The sequence below is a fragment of the Strigops habroptila genome, chromosome Z (genome assembly GCF_004027225.2).
Source record: "Strigops habroptila isolate Jane chromosome Z, bStrHab1.2.pri, whole genome shotgun sequence".
In the NCBI taxonomy this organism is placed as follows: domain Eukaryota; kingdom Metazoa; phylum Chordata; class Aves; order Psittaciformes; family Psittacidae; genus Strigops; species Strigops habroptila.
Genome location: NC_044302.2, coordinates 42,350,488 through 42,370,138, shown reverse-complemented (window position 1 = coordinate 42,370,138; position 19,651 = coordinate 42,350,488). Strand labels below are relative to the sequence as shown.

General features: G+C 44.6%; 2 protein-coding genes across 4 annotated transcripts in view; one reads left to right on the top strand and one right to left on the bottom strand.

The window, feature by feature from the left end:
* NCBP1 (nuclear cap binding protein subunit 1) overlaps positions 1–5,870 on the bottom strand; it is a 32,551-nt gene extending 26,681 nt beyond the window's left edge. Inside the window, exons 1-6 of one of the 3 annotated variants that reach the window (XM_030471227.1) lie at positions 5,732–5,870; positions 5,486–5,571; positions 4,569–4,669; positions 3,143–3,299; positions 1,094–1,201; positions 440–561 (exon numbers count right to left, since the gene is read on the bottom strand). In XM_030471227.1, coding sequence (XP_030327087.1) covers positions 440–561; positions 1,094–1,201; positions 3,143–3,299; positions 4,569–4,669; positions 5,486–5,571; positions 5,732–5,765 — 608 coding nt within the window. In that variant the 5' untranslated portion in view covers positions 5,766–5,870. Of the gene's footprint in view, positions 1–439; positions 580–1,093; positions 1,202–3,142; positions 3,300–4,568; positions 4,670–5,485; positions 5,572–5,731 lie in introns of those variants that run through there. The other 2 variants (XM_030471228.1, XM_030471229.1) reach the window with 2 other exon arrangements.
* Positions 5,871–5,961: 91 nt separating this feature from the next.
* TSTD2 (thiosulfate sulfurtransferase like domain containing 2) lies at positions 5,962–19,641 on the top strand. Its single transcript, XM_030471230.1, has 9 exons — positions 5,962–6,148; positions 6,267–6,550; positions 8,490–8,598; positions 10,057–10,182; positions 11,227–11,332; positions 12,906–13,024; positions 13,654–13,812; positions 14,790–14,928; positions 16,204–19,641. The coding sequence occupies exons 1-9, from the start codon at positions 6,062–6,064 to the stop codon at positions 16,461–16,463; spliced, it is 1,389 nt and encodes a 462-aa protein (XP_030327090.1). The 5' UTR covers positions 5,962–6,061; the 3' UTR covers positions 16,464–19,641.
* Positions 19,642–19,651: the final 10 nt, after the last annotated feature.

Below are 19,651 nucleotides of genomic sequence, written 5' to 3'. Positions count from 1 at the left end.
TTTTTTTTTCCTTACTACAAGTGTACTACTATTTGATCTCTTCAGCTGATGAAGACTACAGTATATAAAAACCAGGCTTGTGATTACTTAAAATATCTCTATTATCATATCTTGACAACCATGTTAAATTGAAGCATCTAGACAGAAAGCAGTCACACTGCAGAGCACTGATGCAACAACCTATCAGTATTCACAGCACACTTACAACTGCAGCTGCTCCAGCATGAGCAGAACAAGACCTTCAACATACCCTAGAACTAGACAAGTCAATAAAACTTTTCAAAACTCTCTCCACCTATTCTATTTTCAGGGCTTTTTCCCCCCACAGGCTGGTTCAGTCCTAAGACTTTAGAATACTTTTAAGCAAGCGATAATCAAACCTATTAATCCATAATTGAATAGGTACCACTAAGAGTATTTTTAATGGATTACAACTTACTTCAAATAGCTTTCAGTCTGAGACAAGAGACGATCCACTTCAGCGTCCTTTTTCTCATATAACTCCTTTCCCACCCACGGCAAAGAAGACAGAAATGCAAATACGTACCAGTCACATCGTACCTACATGGAAGAAATATACTGAAATCTAAGTAGACAAGAAAGTTCCTGAAGTTTTTGAACATACACCCCATTTTAATTTAAATTATAACATTAGCAAAACTATTATTTTGGAGGATGTAAATACCAGCAGTTAAAGACTAGATTGACGACCATGAAAAAAAATTTCTCGCTTGAAATGCATCATTTTTAACTTGAACTGTGACAAGCAGACTTAAAAAACAGTATCACTTTCACAGTCCTTCTGCAGATTATTGATATAGCAGAACAAACCAGGCACTATGCACTTGCCAAAGTAAAGTAAAATGCATTCACTTCAGCTACCTCACTATAAAAAGATGGTATTTTCTTGGTGTATGCCTGTTTTTTTTCTAACTGCCACAGGCTACTTTTACTCACACTAAGGAAACCACACATGACAGTCCATTTAGTTTGCTCTCTCTAAAGCTTCCCTGTTCTAAGCATAAATACAGGAGTAATAGTACAGAAGAATGGTGAAAACAGCACTAGAAAAGTCTACAGATCTTTGGCTTACTTGGGGCACATCTTCCTCCTGTGTCACACTCACAAAGTTCTCAAACATAGCTACCATTGAAGGCGCAGCTATTACGTGACAGTTCACAAGATCAGATAGAAAACGAACCTAAAAAGGACAAAAAAAATGGTTTAAATGACTACTTTTTAAACTGACTGCACAAGAACAAATGAGCATTACTTTAAAAACTAAAACAAACCATCAATATAAGCATGATATTCATTCAGAACTACAAAGGCAGAAACACTGCACACTGGTACAGACCCACTTTTCAACCCTGGGAAACAAGTGTCACAAGTGCTGCCTAACTTATTCATTATAGTGTCTGTAGTCTGTTTCCCTGCATTAACATTGCAAGGATAATATTTCTAATTAAGGAAGGGTGGGAAATACCGGTACGGATTCAAAGACATGTTAACTGATACTACAGAAAAAAACCTTATCTACACTTATCTACACTAAAAGTCAGAAGTGGGAGGAAAAAACTCCTAAAAAGCTGAAGATGGATTGATCCATTGCTTCCTGAGTCCAGATGTGCACCAGGAAGCAGCGGTGCCAAATTTGTATGCAATTACAGATGATTAATTTCTATAATTATTTATTCATAAATACTTATTTATACAGAGAGCTTATCTAAAAACTGCTGGCTTTTTCAGGTTTCAGAAATGTGACAGACTGATGGCATGCTGGGAATCAAATGGCTTTATTTGCCTGGGAAGAAAAAAATCTCCACGACAGGAATATATCCTAGATTTGGCTGCACTATAGTAAGAAATGAAGACTGACAGAAATGGGAATTTAAGTAGAAAACACATGGGGAAAAGCAGTGTCCTTTTTTCTTTTTTTTTTTGCCTCTCCCCTCGCTTTTGATTTTTATTCTGCCTTCAGACTTAGGCAAGGCCCTGGTAGGACCCAAGCTTTCCCAGTATCACCACAATCTTAACAGACAACATAGGCTGAAATTTGAGCAATTAAAATCTTGCATATTTTTTTCTTAAAGGCTCTTTTCTTTTTAAGGGCACATTCACCAAAATTAATCCAAAAAACCAACAAAGGTTATTTTTATCTGAAGGCAGATCATTGGGAAGAAGTCTTGGGAAAGCAATTTGGGCTAAGCAGACAGCTCACTACTCAAAGAGCAACTGTAGCAGAGAAAGCAAAATACTCCAGATGTTCATTGCTGCGAACAGTCTTTGAAAAGTCTTTGACAAAGCTGAGGAAAGATTTCCACTGCCATTCCCTCAGCTATTACTCTCACAAGTCATGTGTATATAAGCGTGACCAAAGCTGAAACTAAAGAGAAGGGACAGCACACTCAGAGTTCTACTGAGGATTTTGCTAGTAAAAGTGTCCCAAAGCTGAACAGCATTCTCTTGACAAAACACATTGAAATGCTACAATCTTAATTTTCACCAGTGGGCTTCAAAAGAAGCTGGGGAAGTTGGCACTGGGCTTCTAAATCAGACACCTCCGAAGCCTTAATGCCCTTTCATAGAAAAAAATCTATAAGTAGCAAGAGCTGAACAAATGGCTTCAAGGACAGACAGCACTTAAAACTGCCTGCTTGATCTCCATCCCTCCTTAGCAGATTGAAAACACAGGCCTGATAAGAGCCATCAAAAACAGCTTTTAAGAACCAGACTGTTCTTTTTTTTTTATTATTTTACTTTTTCCCCCCAAGGGAGCCAGAAGATCATACACCTCTGAACACAATAGAAGTGCATGACTTTTGTCTGTCTTTTACATTTGACTGTACAACAGCCAGTTTACTGCTAATTTAATTCATCATGGGGAAAACACACCGTTGGAAGTCAATTTTGCAACTGTAACATGATTTCTCTCCCCTGAGGAAATAAATACTGCTCACATAACACACATTTCCTCTCGGTATATCTACAGTGCACTGCAAGTTGATGCCAAAAGGGGCTGTAATACACACTGACAGGCCCAGCTCTTCCAGAACAAAAAGATGAAGGAAGTGATTAAAGTAGTAAGAGAGAGAAAGAAGGAAAAATGTAAAACAATCAAACAAACAAAAAAACCACTTACTAAATGCACAGCTTGGTTATACATATTGACTTTCAGGCATTCTTTAAGCTGACGAATCATGGCTTCTACAAACTCTCCACCAAAATTGTAGTTCCTGGCATTCAGCAACCCAACCAGTGTCGTGTAAACAGTAAGCTTTTCTGGTAACAGACGTGCGCTGACACGGAAAGAGAAACACGGTGTTAGCTGTTTATTCATCACACTATTTGGCATCTTCGAACCTGCGTATTTTAAGTTCAACTTCTCTCACGAGGAAGTAAGAAAGAATTGCTAGTGTGATCTTACAGTTCTACCCCGTGGTTAATATTTTACCGACAATCTTTTTCGCTAGCTACAGTAATTCAGTGGCAGGTGCCACTTTCAAGTACATTTAAGGTATTTGCTTTTTATTTATACCTAATTGCTGAGTATTTCAGAGGGTTAACCAAATAATAAGCAACAGAACTTACGCAAGGACATAAAAAGTTGTTTTAAGTTCGTAATTTAGAAATACGTTTATTATACGGCATCAGCAAATCACAAAAAAGGCATACACATGCTAGACTACTAATTTTGATTCCACGCTTCTCAAGTCAAAGTAACTGATTTTAAGCACAGCATACGGTAGGCCAGGTCCTGCTGTAAGGAATTAATATTCCACCACCATTTCTAAATGCATGTAGGCTAACCCTAAAATTTCAGGAGTGTCTTACTGTAGCAGGAAAAAAAACCCCATAGTATTTGTGTCACGTTAGCAATCACTGCTACAAAACAGATCTAAAGCATGTGCAAAACCATAGCACAGGCTAAGGCTGGAACACTCTCCCTCTTCACCACACCACTCCTTCACACCTCTCTTCCCTACTACCTGCACGATCCCTCCCTTAGACACTGCCCAGTGACCCTGACACGCGGCACCTCCGCTCCTGCACTTTGCTAGGGAGGGAGAAGAGATGTCAGCCGCCAGAGCGCCTGCTTTCAGCTCTTCATGTTCCCAGCTCCCCTCCCCGAGCCAACGGGCTCATAAAGACAAGAGCACCTCATTGCCAAAGAAGAACAGGCAAGGAAAACAGCACAGATGAGACTAAATAAGTGTTAGCAGCAATAGCTTTGGTGTTCTTACGCATTTCACTGGGAAACAGGATATTGCCCAGCACCACTGCGCTCTCACTGCTGCTGAAGAGCAGCTCTAAGGTTTCTTCTATCCGCTTGGAGCCTTTGTACACATTTCAAATCAAAATCATGCAAAGAGGTATTTCCTTCAATTACATCTGCTACCTAATAAGCTTTTTTCCCTCTATTTCTTCTGTCTGCAGTAAAACAAACTCTACCGTATAATAACACTCAGGAGCTAAAGCCGTTCTTGGCATTTAAACTACCCTAAACACCCAAACTCACGCGCAGAGAAAAAAGCACCTCCCACACCCCCAGACCCCTGCATACGTACACAGTACATAGTATTCTTAGTATCTTGCTTTTGTAATTTGGCAGATCAGCTTCCAAAACACCAGCGAGACCCTCCAAGTTGCTCTCCAAAGATGAATTACTCTAAAATAATAAAACAAGAAATATTAAAACGAATTTTCATCATCAACCAGGCAATAAAAACCAGCTCCTGACTCTCACGTGGAAAACAAGTGAGTTGGGCAAGAGCATCCTTTTATGTCACCTCCTTTTTCAGAGCAACGATTCAGTTCTGTTAGCAGGAAAGAACCGTTCCGGCTTGCCCGAAAGAAGGAACAGCTACTCCTCTGAAGGGCTGCACCCGATCACCCAGCTCCCCACGCTCCCAGGGCACTCCTGGGATTCAAGATCTAACAATACCTTAGGGTCACCACGGTAAGGTGACCGAGACTCGACTGACAATACAGCACGAAACAAAGCAGTTTTGCCATTTGTTTTTCAGCACTCCATCATTTTTGCCACCACGCATTTGCTTGCCCTTTGTACTAGCCTCAGATCCCGCCAGCGCTTGAGCCGCGGAGCGCAGGCAGCCCAAGTTTAACTCCTCCATATCTCTGTTACGCTAGAAGGAGCTCCAGCACACCGCAGACGCAAAACAATAACTATTCCCTGGCCGTTTATCGCTGTTCGGCAGATAGGACTACTGAAAAGTGTCCAGTTTAACATATGTTTTCGCAAAAGTTGATAACGTTCCAACTATCTTATAAAACAATTCTTTCATTTCTGGGCGGTGAGTACCCAAACCGCTCTCAGGCAACACGCGGGGCGGCGGGGGAGAGACCAGGCACACGGCATGACGATGACTACGGCACACCACCGCCCGTACCTCCCCCCAGAAAACACCCACCCCTGAGCCACTTTAACTCTGCCTGCCGCCCAGCACCGATCCAGCCCACCTACCTTCTCCCCGACCCTGCAGATGAGTGACTCGAGCCTCTCCTCGATCTCCGATGGCTCAGACGTCCTCCGCCTTTTGTGCGGCTGCCCTGCTCCAACACACCGAGCACACCATTATGGCCGGAGAGCCCCCTTCCCGGCCGCCCTCCATCCCGCCCAAAGCCCTCTCCCAAGGCGGGACGGCCCTGCCCAGCCCGCGCAGCCCCCGCCGCCTCAACATGGGGCTGGCGGCGCTGCGGCGGCCCTCACCATCGCTATCATCGCTGTGCCGCCGCCGCGACATGGCGGCTGGCGGGGCCGGGAGGAGACGGGACGGGAGGAGCGGCGCGGGACACCTCACGCGGGCGGCTTGCAGCACGCTCCCCTCGCACCGCCCGCTTCCGGCCCACCGCCCCTCTTCTTCCGGGACCAGGGCCGCGCGGAGGTGCGCGCGCCGGGCCGCGGGACTTCCGGGGCGGGGGGGGGAGGAGGGGGGGGGTTTGGGGTGGGGTCGGGACGGCGCGAACCAGAAACTTCGCGGGCGGCTCGCGGGCGGCGGGGCACCGCCCCCCCCCCCCCCCCCCTCGGCCCCAGGCGGAGATGGTTCCGCTCGAGGCCCCGGCGGCCGGCCCCGCCGCGCCGCCGGACGGCGCCGCCAGGAAGCAGCGCGCCTTGGCCCGCAGGAAGGTGGGTCATCCCCCGGGGCGCCCGCCGCGGCACCAGGGTCGGTGTCCCGGCTCGGCGGCGGCGGGGGGCGGGTTGCCGGGCAGCGCTGTTAACGAGGCGCGCTTGCGGTGCGTTCCAGGCGTTCTCCCTGTTCGTCAAAGCGAAGGAGGTGCCGGTCGCAGCCCGGTGTGCCGCCGGCGGAGACGGCGTGCGGTGGCGGTGCTGCCGGCAGGGCTTCGAGGAGCTGTCCGGCATCCACCGGCATGTGGCCCTGCAGCACGGCGGGGACGTCGGGCAGCGGGCAGCGGCTGAAGGAAGCCCCGCGGGCAGCGCGGACGGGCCTCGGGGGCACTGTCGGGGCACGCCCGAGATCGCTTGGGCGCTCCCGGATACCAGCCACGTTGGCCATGATGATCTGACGAGGTAAGAAAGCCGCCAGCCGTTTGAAGTCGGGTACGAGCCGGGAGTCGGGTGTTGGGCTGCGTACGCTTTAGAATCATAGCGTCAATCCTAGCATGAGGTAGGTTGGAAAAGAGCTTTGAGATGATCAAGTCCAACCATTACCCCAGCACTGCTGAGACCACCACTAACCATGTCACTGCGGGCCTCATCTGCACGGGGTTTGAACGCTTCCAGGGAGGGTGACTCCACCATTGCCGTGGGCAGCCTGTTCCAATGCCTGATCACCGTTTGGGGAAGAAATTGCTTCTAATATCCAATCTAAACCTCTCCTGGTGCAGCTTGAGGCCATTTACCTTTTGTCCTGTCTCTTGTTACTTGGGAGAAGAGACCGACCCCACCTCACTACAACCTCCTTTAAGGTAGTTATAGAGATCTTTATGTGATCTTCTGCCAGTGCTACTCTTTTTTATGAAGTTCAGTTTAAGTCTTCCCTGATACTCCTTTAGATCAGCATATGTTTAGTATACCTTCCTGAGATACTTCTTCAGATCAGCAGGTGTAGGTACCTTCCAGGAGTCACTTGGCTTATTTGAATTCGTTTCACAACTGCTGCCCTGGGTTCAGCTGTAACAGTAATATTTCTCCTTCCTAGTAGCTGGCACAGTGCTGTGTTTTGGCTTCAGTCTGAGAATGATGCTGATAACACACAGATGTTTTGGTTATTGCTAAGTAATATTTACTCTGACCAAGGACTTTTCAGTCTTTAATGCTCTGCCATGAGGAGGAGCTCAAGAAGCCAGGAGGGAGCAGAGACAGGACCCCTGACCCGAACTAACCAAAGGGGTATTCCATACCACAGCACGTCATGCCCCAGGGGGAGTCACCCAGAAGGGCAGATCGCTGCTTGGGTCGAGCTGGGGATCAGTCGGCGGGTGGCGAGCAATTGTGTTGTGCATCCATCACTTGTTTATTGTTTGGGTTTTTTCCCCTCTCCCTTTTTAGTTTTATATTCTCTCCCCTTGTTATGTCCCTTAGTAGTAGTAGCAGTAGTAGTTTTATATTATACTTTAGCTACTGGTTCTTATCTTAATCTGTGGAGTTAACATTCTTTCGATTCTCCTCCACGTCCCGCCCGGAGTAGGGGGGGAATAAGGTGATAGGGGAGGGAGCAGCTGCGTGGTGCTGAGTTACCATCTAGGCTTAAACTGCGATAACTGCTCAGTCCTGTACAAAACATACAAATTACTGCTGTGCTCATAAAGAAGTAGATACACTGCATTTTTTTTCATGGTAAGGGGGTAAAGGTGAGAACTTCAGAGGATTGAACCATCAGAGCCATATCATCCCATGTTGTTAAAGCAGACTTGTGCAGATTGCTTGGTGGCTTAGGTCTACAGGTAAGGAAGGACCGTAACAGAACAGGAGGTCCCTTATCGAAGCGCCTTAAGGGCTCATTTGTTACTTATAAGTAGGTTCACAAAGATGTTTCTGACTGTGAGAGAATTTAGTTCCTGCTGCTCAGAATGCTGGTGCACACAATCTCACTGAAAGTTTTGGGGTTTTAAATTCAGATAGCACAAGCGCTTAAGTTGTCAGCTGCAAGTTTGTCAAATTGAGCATTTAATGGGACACTTGTGTACACAGACAACAAGCAGTTCTTGTGTCCTGTGTGTTGAGAGAAACTTGAGTAGGCCACTGGCCATGATGAGTTAATTTTGTAACCAGTCCCAAGAGCTAGGAATGTGGAGGCTTTTTTCAGTTAGTATTTTTCCTCTTTGAAATAAATCAAACCCAGCAGAGCTAATCCCCCTAACATTTACTTAGTGCTTTGTTTTTCTGCCTGCATCTGCTAGAAGAACATTGTCTGTTTTTTGAATGGTTACTGCTAATAGTGTATTTTTGTGTTTTCAACCCTAACATCCTTTTTTCTATTTGTTCATCTTTGCCATGCTGTGGACAGCAAGGTGGGAGAAGTCCTTCTGTACTACTGCTACTGTGAGGTGAAGAATCCAGAGGAACTCTGTGCTTGGCAGAAGGCCCTGTGCCAGCATCTGCATCTCACTGGCAAGGTGTGGTTTTAAGCAACAGTTGTGTTCTTATTAAAAAAACATCGTCTTTGCTGAGTGCAGGGCAATGTGACATGTGGAGAACCAAGTATTTTGCAGCAGAAAGTGTTGGTCTGTTACGATCCATTAAGAAAGGCACTCAGGCTCTGTAAAGTATAATTTAAAATGCTATTTAAGAGCTAATGCTACAAAGAAAAAGAAAGTAATACAGACAGTCTTACTGTGTCTCGCTCTGGGGTCCCCAACACAAGAGCGACATACACCTGTTAGAGCGAGTCCAGAGGGGGATGATGAAGATGACCAGAGGTCTGAGGAACATCTCCTATGGCTAAAGGATACGTGCAGCACAATGCAGCCTGAAGGTCGGGCTGAAGGTGCGGTGCCGTACAGCACAGATCTGGGCTGGCTGTGATTACCTGTTACGTGTTATGTGTATCACTAACTCCTCAATGTGTATTCCAGTCAGAATCACTACAGCAAGGTGTAATCCGTACTCACAGGAGTGAGAGAAAAGCAACTGACACCTAAGACCGCAACCTAGGATAGCAGTGCTCATCCCTCAGAGAGTCTGTTCTTTTCATTCCGGCAGACTAGTCTAAAGAAGGGAGTTGGCTCCATCTAGCTGGCAGTTTGATTATGTGTGCAAAGGTGAATTTCATCCTCACAAAGCTGCCTGTGGAAAGGAGGATTTTTTTCAAGGGCAACTCAAAGCAGGAGATTAGTTTTATCTTTGACTTGCCTTTCTAAGTAGGTTTTTTTTTCTCTGCTAACGGTAGGCACATTCCCTGTTCTACACCAGCACAGGTCTGGGGGTCCTGACTCATTCACTTCTGTATTTTTCCTCAGCTGTATTGTCTGGTGGTTGGTATTTTTCTCAATTTTAATGATTTTTTTCTCATCTCCAAGACAGGTACAGCATTTGTCTTATCAACCAGTTGGTTTTTAGCTTGCCTCTTATATTCAATCTTTTGGGGTTTTTTACCACTTCGGAGTTTTTGTTCATTTGTCAGTGCAGGAGATAAAATGACTCACTGAAATTTAATATTACATGCAATATTATGCATATTCACATTTTCCTGTGAGCTGTGTGAGTCATTGGGCACAATCCTATTGTTCTTCCTGAGGCAGCCCTCCAGTGGGAATTTTAATGCTGACTGCTGGATTTGCCTGTTAACTAGTTAGCATTTAGCTGTTTATTGCACAAACTCTTCTGGCTGTCTTAACGTGATTCTTTTGAAATGGCTGAAAAGTGATGGCTGAGTTTCTGTTCCTGTTTTATTTACTGTCTTTTTTATGTTCAGCTCCAATATAACCATCTTTTTTTTCCCCTCCTCAGTAGTCTCTTTTCTGAGCATACTTCTGTGTCTGCCTTTCGTCACCCAGGCATATTTTGCTAATTTCAATGTGGTTTCTTTTTGCTGTTACCAAGCCTTAGCCGCAGCTTCTCCTCTTACCTCCTAGGTACGAGTTGCTTCAGAAGGGGTTAATGGGACAGTTGGTGGAAGCAAAGTAGCTACCAATCTCTACATTGAAGCTATGCTTTCCCAGCCTCTCTTCAAAGACATTATGTGCCAAGAGGATTTCAAGGTATGAAAAAATAATTCCTACATAGACACTGTTAATGCAGGACATTTATTTTTTGATAAATTTGCACATTGCTTCATGATAGCCTTACTTCTACTCTGCTCTCCCAGCACTGATCTAAGTCTAGCTTCCTAACCTTGCTTAGTTTAGCTATCTCTGCCAGTTTTCCCCAGCAGTAGCAGTTAGCATGAGCAGTGGTGGCACCAGCTACAAGCTTTGGCAGCTGTGGGCGCAGCTGCAAAGCCCCCATACAGGTAAAAGGGAGTGTGCTTCAGCTCCACCATTCTTCAGCAAGCATTTACTCCAGCTTGACTACCAAAACCATCATGATGTACACTTACCCACGCGAAGTATTTCCACACTTTCGTCTTTGCCCTATTTTGAGATCCTTGCCTGGAAGCCTACTGCTTTAGGTTCATGTAGGCATTGGTGTCCACTTAGGTGCACTGTCAGTTTCATGAATTGGATGTCTTCTAGAGAAGATACACAGGCAGACTCAAGAGGTTTCTCAGTTAATGCCTGACTGGAGGAAGAAGTGCTAACTTCCGCTTAAGCCTAAGCATATGTGCATACTGCTGTCTTCAGATGATGACGGCAGCTGTGGCTGGCACCATATGGCATTCTGGTAGGCTTTTGCTGCCTCAGCACTGTAGGTACTGGTCTCTGCTCGTATAGGATTTTTCTTTTCCACGCAGTTCTATTTGCAGCATGCTCTGTAGGGGCCTTGGCTGTCTCGTGACAGTGCTAGTGTCATTGTTTCTGACTAAGATCTCTTCTTCCTGCTCCGCAGTGAGTCTGCACCTCATGCCAAATGGTGCCTGTCTCACCTGCAGTGTAGCCTAAGACACCTCTCTGCAGTCCGTGGTAGGGGTCCATTGCCTAAACCTCACGATTTAGAGTGTGGATTTCAGCAGGAGAGACATTTCTTACCCTCAGCCACCAAGACACGCTCATATTCTAGTGAGCTGCAGAAGTTAAATGGGTGGGTAATTTTAATCTTGACACCTGACAAGATTTGGTGGATTGTCCTTGTGTTTAATTTCCTAGAGCAGTGCAGGAGGAGCTCACTGCTTCCCAGACCTTCGAGTTGGAGTATTCAAAGAAATTGTACCTATGGGCATTGATCCAAAGATAGTGTCTTATAAAGAAACTGGTAAGTTCATTTAATGAAAAATAAAGCCTCTCATCCAAGTGAGACATAAATGAAGAATAAAGTACCTTCATCAAAGACATTGCCTTCTGCAGTGGCCAGGACACAGGAGAAGTGGATACAGAAATGGTTTTCTTACTAGTAGTCAAAAGTTACTGGTGCAGGGAATTTGCGGGCCCAGGTTTTGGTTTGCCAAGTGTTCAGCTGCTGCGAAAAACGTTGGAATTAACCTTCTGTTTCGTGGAAAACAGTAGTAGTTTTAATGTATGTCAAGCAGTTACTTTGTTTTGGGGTAGGGACATACCTTGTACTTTAGTCGGGGAGTAAGCCATTGGGCTCTTGCTAAAGGCAAGATGTAAAGTGAAACTGTGTGATGATTAGGAAGGACATTTCAATGCTTGAATGTATTTATTCTAAACATTCTGTGGGTGCTTAGACTGCTCAGAAGTGACACCATATAAAGAGCCTTAATGCTCTTTCATTGTAGTTAGATTGCAGTAAGAACCAAGTTGTATAGGATGAGCTTTCCATGGCGTCTTGTAGTGTATCCATATTCATATGTTAGGTTCTGCTGACTTGACTACTTTACTTGTGTTGAAGTTAACAGCCATGCTCCTGCCTTTCAGAGCAAAAAGGAACCTGACCTCCTGTGTCAGGTTCGTGCCACCCCCCTAACACAGGCCACATTTGTTTTCTGCTACCTGTAGCTGCTTAGTATGGATTACGCCCGGTAAGATGTTCCTGGCTGTGCTGTGGGGACACTTACGTAGGTGGTAAGCGGGAGCACAGCAAATAGCAACTATCAATCAGAGCAGTTTCGGCCTTTTTTCCACCAACAGGTTCTGTTGGTGGTAAATTTCTGCAGAATCTTTCTATGTTTTTAGCAGACGATTATTTTTTCCCCCTTTTTTGGCAGTTTGTGGGATGTATGTTTGGATATTTCTTTCCTTTTTTTTTTTTTTTTCTTTTTTCCTCTTATTTTACAGTGGTTTATGGAGATGGTTCCCATTGTCTGTCAGGTTGCTTGTAGGGTTATTTTTTAATAAGATAAGGGATTTGGTGGGTGAGGTTTTTTGGTTTTCAGTAGGTTGGGAGTTCTAAGTCTAAGCATCCTGAAAGCTTAGACTGAAAGAGAAACTATCTAATAAATTCTTACAGAAATTTTCTATTTTTATCAACAGACTTTCTTTGAAAAAAAAATGCATTTCTGTATGCTTCTGTGCCTCCAAATGTAATGAAAGATGAGCAAAGGGAAGGGAGACATTTTTCACTCTTACAACTGTAAGAGTTGCCAGGGGGATGTAACAAAGATCATAAAGACAGGCGCCTGTCTGCTGCTGCTTCTGTCATGTGGAACAGTGTTGTGTTTTCTCTCATTTGCCAATAGGAAGCCAAACATGGATAAACTTGGCTGGTTGAGTTGGGATGAAAAGCCTGTGAACTGTCGTAGAAAATTTTTGTTTGGAAATCTGAGGAGAATCTGTATCAGCGAGATCGTACATAACAGTGTTTTGTAGTTCAGCTTCTCACATCCTTTTCTCTTCCCCCCCCTCCCCTTTTTTTTTCCCTTTTTAAGGAATCCATTTATCCCCTCAGGAATTTCATAAAGAAGTTGAACAGTATTTGTCTCAGGCCAGTCAAGGACAAAGTGATACCATCTTGCTGGACTGTAGGAACTTCTATGAAAGTAAAATAGTAAGTATTGTTCGCCTGCTTCTTGCAGTGTGTTACAGGTGCTGGTGAGAAGCATTTCACATTGTGGGGGTGTAACCTTACTGGGTTCCAGGTTGACTGTAATATGTGCAAAGTTCAGTTCAGTAATGAATATTTGATACAAGCAGCAGAGGGCCTGCTCAGCGACTCAGTATGGAGCTTGCCCGGCTAAGTGCTTATACAGCTTGGGGCTGGAAGAAGACAAAGCAGTATATACAATATTAGCAGTGAATACCATATAGTTTGAACTAAAAGTAGAATAACATGTAAGGATGTTTCCCAGCATTTTTGTCTTGCCTCATACATCAAAAAAAATAGGGGCATCCTGCTTTCACACCCACCAACCCTCTTGCAGTGTTGTGGCTTGTCCTCTCTCTGACAGTTTTGCTCTGCTTAGCACCCTCTTCTATGTTTGAATGGGGAGACATGCTGTCCCTGGAATCCTCTTACAGATTTAACCGGTATTTTTATGCATAAATGGAGCCTAAAGCACCTGCAGTGAGCCAAGTGTTGTGGCCCAAATGTTTGTTACTTCCTCTAGTTCGAGGCATAGACCTTACCATGCAAGTCTGCTTTATAACCAGTCACATGGCCATCTGTTGTGATTGCAGGGGCATTTCCAGGGCTGTCTGGCTCCAGATATCAGGAAGTTCAGCTATTTTCCCAGCTATGTGGATGAAAACCTGGAGCTTTTTAAAGACAAGCGTGTCCTGATGTACTGCACGGGAGGGATTCGTTGTGAAAGAGGCTCTGCTTATCTACGGAGCAAGGTGAGAAGCCATTCGGAGGGCACAAGTGTCAAGTAGTTGAGACTGCTTTAAGAGCAGCTGTCTTTTCTTTTGCTGGTAAATTCTTAATGAGCACAAACTGCTCAATGAGCAGGTGGGGAGATAAATGTCTCTGACGCACACTTGCCTCATGCTGTCTGTCAAGGACATGGGTAGCTTAATGCAGCTCAGGATGATTTGCATGGACTAGTGTCACAGCAGTGATTGCTCTGTGAAAATAATTATATAACCCCTTTGGTGACAAGAGGTAAGGCTGCCCTGACCTTTATAGCGGTGTTTTAGGAGAGCTTGAGAGCATTCTGCAGTGCTTCCACAAGCTCTGCCTTATGCAGTTATGCTCTGTGGTCATTACTGCACAGCTTGAGCATCTCAGAGTGGTGAAAATCAGTCAGTCAGTGCTTTTGCAGTGCTGTGGAACTAAATCCAGCACACTACATTGTTCTAATTGTGCTTTACATCCCACTCTTCTCCTGGATCCTTCCCTCAAGGAGCAAGGGAACAGCTCCAGAGATTGTTCCAATGTTCTCCGGAGATTTAAACCTTGATTTTTTTTTTTTTTTTTTTTTATTCTGCTGCATCAATATGAACTCTGAGAAGTTCTGCTCCAGCTGACAGCTCGCCACATAAAAACAGAATAAGCAGAGGTTCACAGAGTTCCAAAAGCATTTCATCTGTGATGCATTAAACCTTCCTCAGCTGAGGAGGTTACATGCCTTTTTTTGACTGTAACGTTAAATGCACATTTGGGTTCACGTGAACAATCCAGCATTGTGGAGCTGCCATGTAATCTCTGGTGGCACTGCTTAGAGCTGTGTTTGCACGTGGTACAGATCATCTGACGATCACTGAGAAGCTACTGCTTTTGGTTGACCTCTGGCATTTAAAACATTTGCTTTGGGAACGGTGGCACACCACCACTGATCTGTCCTTCAGCTTTTCTGCTAATATGCTTTAAACAGGCAGCGTGCAGAGAGGTTTACCAGCTAAAAGGTGGAATTCACAAGTACCTGGAAGAGTTCCCAGATGGATTCTACAGGGGAAAGCTGTTTGTATTTGATGATCGTTATGCCATTTGTTCCAATGAAGATATCATCTCAGGTAGGACTAGATAATGTAAGTGCAGAAGGCTGGGAAGCTGTGTCAGTCATGCCTACAGAGATGTGCAGGATGGGACAGCCTGTAGTAGTACCCTGTGTAGTTCTTGATACTTGCTTTGACATTTTAGTGCTATCTCTTTTCATGATGATTACCAAATCTATGGATTTAACACATAAATCAGAAATGAGAGAAAAGGGGATCACTAAACAGAGTTCCCTAAAACTGGAGCAGTAAAAGGAAGAATCCCCTGCAGAACAGCTGCTGTAACAGGCCATCTGCAGCAATGGAGATGTACATCAAGCACTACTACTGTTGTTACCCATTTGTTGCCCACAGTGCTGATCAGCCTGTGGTTGGCCAAGTGACTGAAGCATTAAATTGTTCTCCTGGTGTCAGCTGTTCTCTGCTCCACTGTTCTCTGTAATCTCACTGAACACCAGCACTGACTGCCAGGCACTAGAAGAGTGGGGGCACTAAACTCTACAGCACTTTGTTGTTTTCATGCTTTAAAAGTTTCTGTAGCCTGTAGAATTTCAGTGACCTCTAGTTGAAGCTGTTAAGAACTTTGCTTGGGCTTCTGGCTGGGGTCACTTACTTATCAGATACTGCAAATGAATTACCTGGTTTTTGGTTCTCAGTTGCCATGTACAAATAGATGGAATTTGCCCCAACCCCTTTTATAAAGCAGTGCTGTTTTTCCTCTGAGTGGGTAGCTTCTTGAGCCTAACCTCCCATTCCTCCTCTGCAATTACCATATATATCTTGAAGGTGCCTGGCTTGGTGTAGAAACAGAATGCTCTCTGCATACATCACAGCCATCCCTACAGAAGTTTAAAGGGGAAGTGTTGGGGTAGGCACTCTCTCGATGGTACAGCTAAACTGGGCTGTAGCTTTCAGTTAAAGGGTTAAAACCTGTGATGTTTTGGAAGGATACTACTACCAGGACTGCAAATGACACTACATCTGCACAAGCCATTGCTTTCAGGTGGAAGGAAGTCCCATGGCACCCCTTTCCTGAGCAGTCAACATTCCTGTATGCTGGCTTAATTACCACCAGCATATCTTTCTTCTTCTTGGCAGCAAGGACCTTACATCAAAATCAAAAGTTTAAAAATGAGAAAGGTTCTAGAAGATCAAGCTAACCAGGAATTAAAAACCTGGAAGACAATAGATAGCCACGCAAATGAGAGTTGGCAGCCCCATGTGCCATGGAGAACCCTCTGCAAGGGGGCCAGATAGGGCAGTGTGGGTGTTAACTTTTTCTTCTCCCTCTAGCATGCAGATACTGTGGGACGCTGTGGGACCAGTATAAACTTTGTTCCAGCCAGCACTGCCGGCAGCTTGTCTTGGCATGTCCAAGTTGTCGCAACAAAGGTCTTACAGCCTGCTGTCCTGTTTGTCAAGAGAAAGAGCTCAAAGTGACTTCAAGGGCTCCAGGACAGATACTTAAGGAGGAATGTGATTGTACAAGGAGACGGCAAAGGGTACCTATTGAAAATGTCTCGCAAAGGACACTGTTGGCAGGAAAAAATTAAGCCATTTCATTAGCTTATCTGACACGTGCTACTGCAAAGGGCTTCTATAACCAGATCCCTGTTACTCAGTTAGGTTTAGAAATCATGAAAATGTGTTGGCTTTGAAAGTCTTGTTCATGTGCTGCCTTTAAGCCTAGAGTATGTGCTGAAACCATCCATTACTTGACCATAAATTACCAGTGTGCCCAACCCACCACTAGCACTACAGGATTCCCTTTCCTGGGTCTTGTAGTGTGGCCTCTACCATGGGGATTTTGGAGCAGAGTTTGTGTGATGGGACACAGATGCTCACAATTCAAAAGAAACTGAAAGGACATAAGAAGAATTCCATTCTTTTCCTCCTGCATGGAGGTAGATCTGTCCAACCTTTCCATTGATCATGCATTTGCTTCAGTAGTTAGGGTGTGAAAACAGCAGATGTGCCAGTTGGGTGTGGGTACGTGACTGGATTAGAGCTGAAGATATTTCCATGTTCATGCCATCTGCCTGCCTCTCTTGCTTTATACCAGTGAGAAGCAAGGGATAGTTACACAAAGTCTGACTTGACTCCTGCCTAAAACTGGCTGAAGGCAGAGTAAGGACCCTTCTGGTAACTGGAGCAAAGGCCCACATGTCTTGTCCCGTCATACTTCTTGTGTGTGACCTGTAGGATGAACAGCAAAAGTAATCACCATTCCAGTGTTCTGTCTCCCCAGGAACTGTTGTTTTCCTCAACTTGTCTGTACATCAAATATCCAGGGCTCAGCTCTGCTTGCACTAGAAAAAAACGACAGCTTGAAGCATGTTGGAACCAAGACACACAGAGAGGGGAGCACAGAGATTGTCAAAATACCAGCACTGTGGCACTGGAAGTGATGCTGACGTGTGCATAAATGTCAGCAGCAACTATACAGAGAATTCAGGATCCTTTATCCAAGTTAAATAATTCAAGATTTGGGGAGCATCTGTGCTTTGTAATTATGGGTTGAGTTTTTCAAAAGCTTAGAGATGTCTACGATTTCCAGCTCCTGTGAGTGGAGAAATTGTCTTTGAAGGAATCCACAGCATATGAGCTCAACATACTTGTCCACCTGCTGCTTTGTGTGCCTCATGCCGTAGAATGTACAGAAAGGTTTTATTAATAGTGTAGAAGATAGGTCTGGGCTGAAAAATGTCTTCGAAACTTACTGTCATTCATGGTACTGAATAGTGGTTAGTCATTAGGAAATGAAATCACACTTACTGCTGAGGTTTTTTTGGGTTTTGTACTTGCAACTGCTTTTCAAAGCAAGAAAACAGTTTACTCAGGTTTCTGCAGTTCCTTAATGACAATTAGGGCAAGGTTATTTTCATGCAGATTGTAACCTTCTCCCTCAGTGCTATTAATTCAGCCTCGTTGTTGGCTCGACTAGCAACTTAAAGACATGGGCATTGGTTCCATTAAAGCCATAGCAAGCATTTCTTCTGACTTCCAGTATTGCTACCATGAAATTAATGGTTCAGCAACTCTTTTTATGAAGCCTTCATGAAGCAAAACTGAAACTTATTAATATCTCCTTTGGGGATCTTTCTAGGATGGTATTTAATAGTAAATGTGTGCAGAAGCCATACTGGAGAAGAAACTGGAAAATTCCCATCAGTAGACACCTTCAGCAGAAGTCTAAGCAGGTCCCCTTGGATCTTCCTTCCCGAGTTTTGCTGGCCAGTTAACCTCTTGTTTTTGAGGACTGGAATATTTGTGGAAAAACATGCTCACTGTACATGCAGTCTAGAGCACTGCTGGGAATGCCCTGCTTGCATATTGTGCTCACTCTTTTCTTCATGTAGTAGGCTGAAAAGAACACAATTTTATAACTCAGTCTATCAGCAAGGCTGGAACACTGTAATCTATTTGGAAGGCTGTTTGTATACCACTTGTCAGTACAGAATGGCAACAACTATATTTTATATGTAAACTCCTATGATGATAAATAACCTTTAGTGCTTCCACTGTAATTTTTAAAGTACTGCACAAATATATTTCACCTGGTATGTTGGAGGTGCTTAATTTTGCAGAAATAAATGCTGAAACCTAGCTAGCTGTCTGCCATGTGGTAGACCTGGCTATAAGGTACAATTCTCCTGAGAGTTCCTGGCAGCTGGAAATTCTACCTCAAAGGCAGAGGGGAACCATGGGACCTCTTCTGGTCCTTGCTGTACTAAGGCAAGGGAGGATAAGGGTTTGAGGTGTACAGATGGAGGCCTGTAAAGCCAGGTTCCCTCTGCTGCAGAGAGGGGAGAGGTGGGGTGAGAGAAATCCCTAGCTTTCCTCTTGCAAATTAGCCCGTGAGCAGCTTCTCTATCCTGCTTCCGAATTAGCTAGTTTTGTCAGATTAATACAAATAAGAACTTGCCATGTGAAATGCTGTGTGGTGGGTTCCAGGCAACTCAGCAGTAATGCCCATGAGAAGGCACATTAGCTCCAGGAGAGGTGAGAGTTAAGCAGTGCTGGCTGTGACTGCCAGACACTGCAGTCAGCAATATGTTTCTTTCCCCTTTTCTTGGAGATCTCCTGGCTCAGTGACCCATTTGCTCCCAAGCATCACCATTTTGTAGCTCCATCACTGCACAGCTCGATGCCTTTCACCACAAAACCTGATGCCTCTCAGCACACCCCATCTCTGCACAGCTCTCACATGCGTTTTTCAGCAAAGCGGCTCTATAAGAATCAATCAGCTGAGGAATCCTGCCACCTTACTATAGGTTTCGGTTGCATGGTTAATTCAGGTGCTGCTATAGTGAAACACAGGACAAGGTTCTTGCTTTTTTTTTTCTTTTTTTTCCTTCTCTTCTTAAGGGTTTTTTTCCTTAGGAAAAAATGCTGTTGTAGTATCCATGTAGTGCTCCTTGCTCTGCAGATGAGTCTCCTTACATGTCTTAGCACTGTCAGGATTTCCCAGGATAAGATGCATTTATGTTTGTCTGAAGCCTATGGAAGAGCTGAGCCCGTAGCATGCAGATCTGAGTGGATGGCTCCACTGAAACTGTGGCTCAGGTTTGATGATTTAGTTGACCATTTTGAAGTCTTTGCAGTGCATATGGAAGAAAGAGGCTGTCTGCCAGCTTATTTTCTTTTTTTTCTCCTTAAATAGGTTTTCAAGTATTTTTCTCCTGTATTCTTTTCATTTTCTGATAGGAACTTTCAGGGTAGGGAGAAGAAACTACAGTGA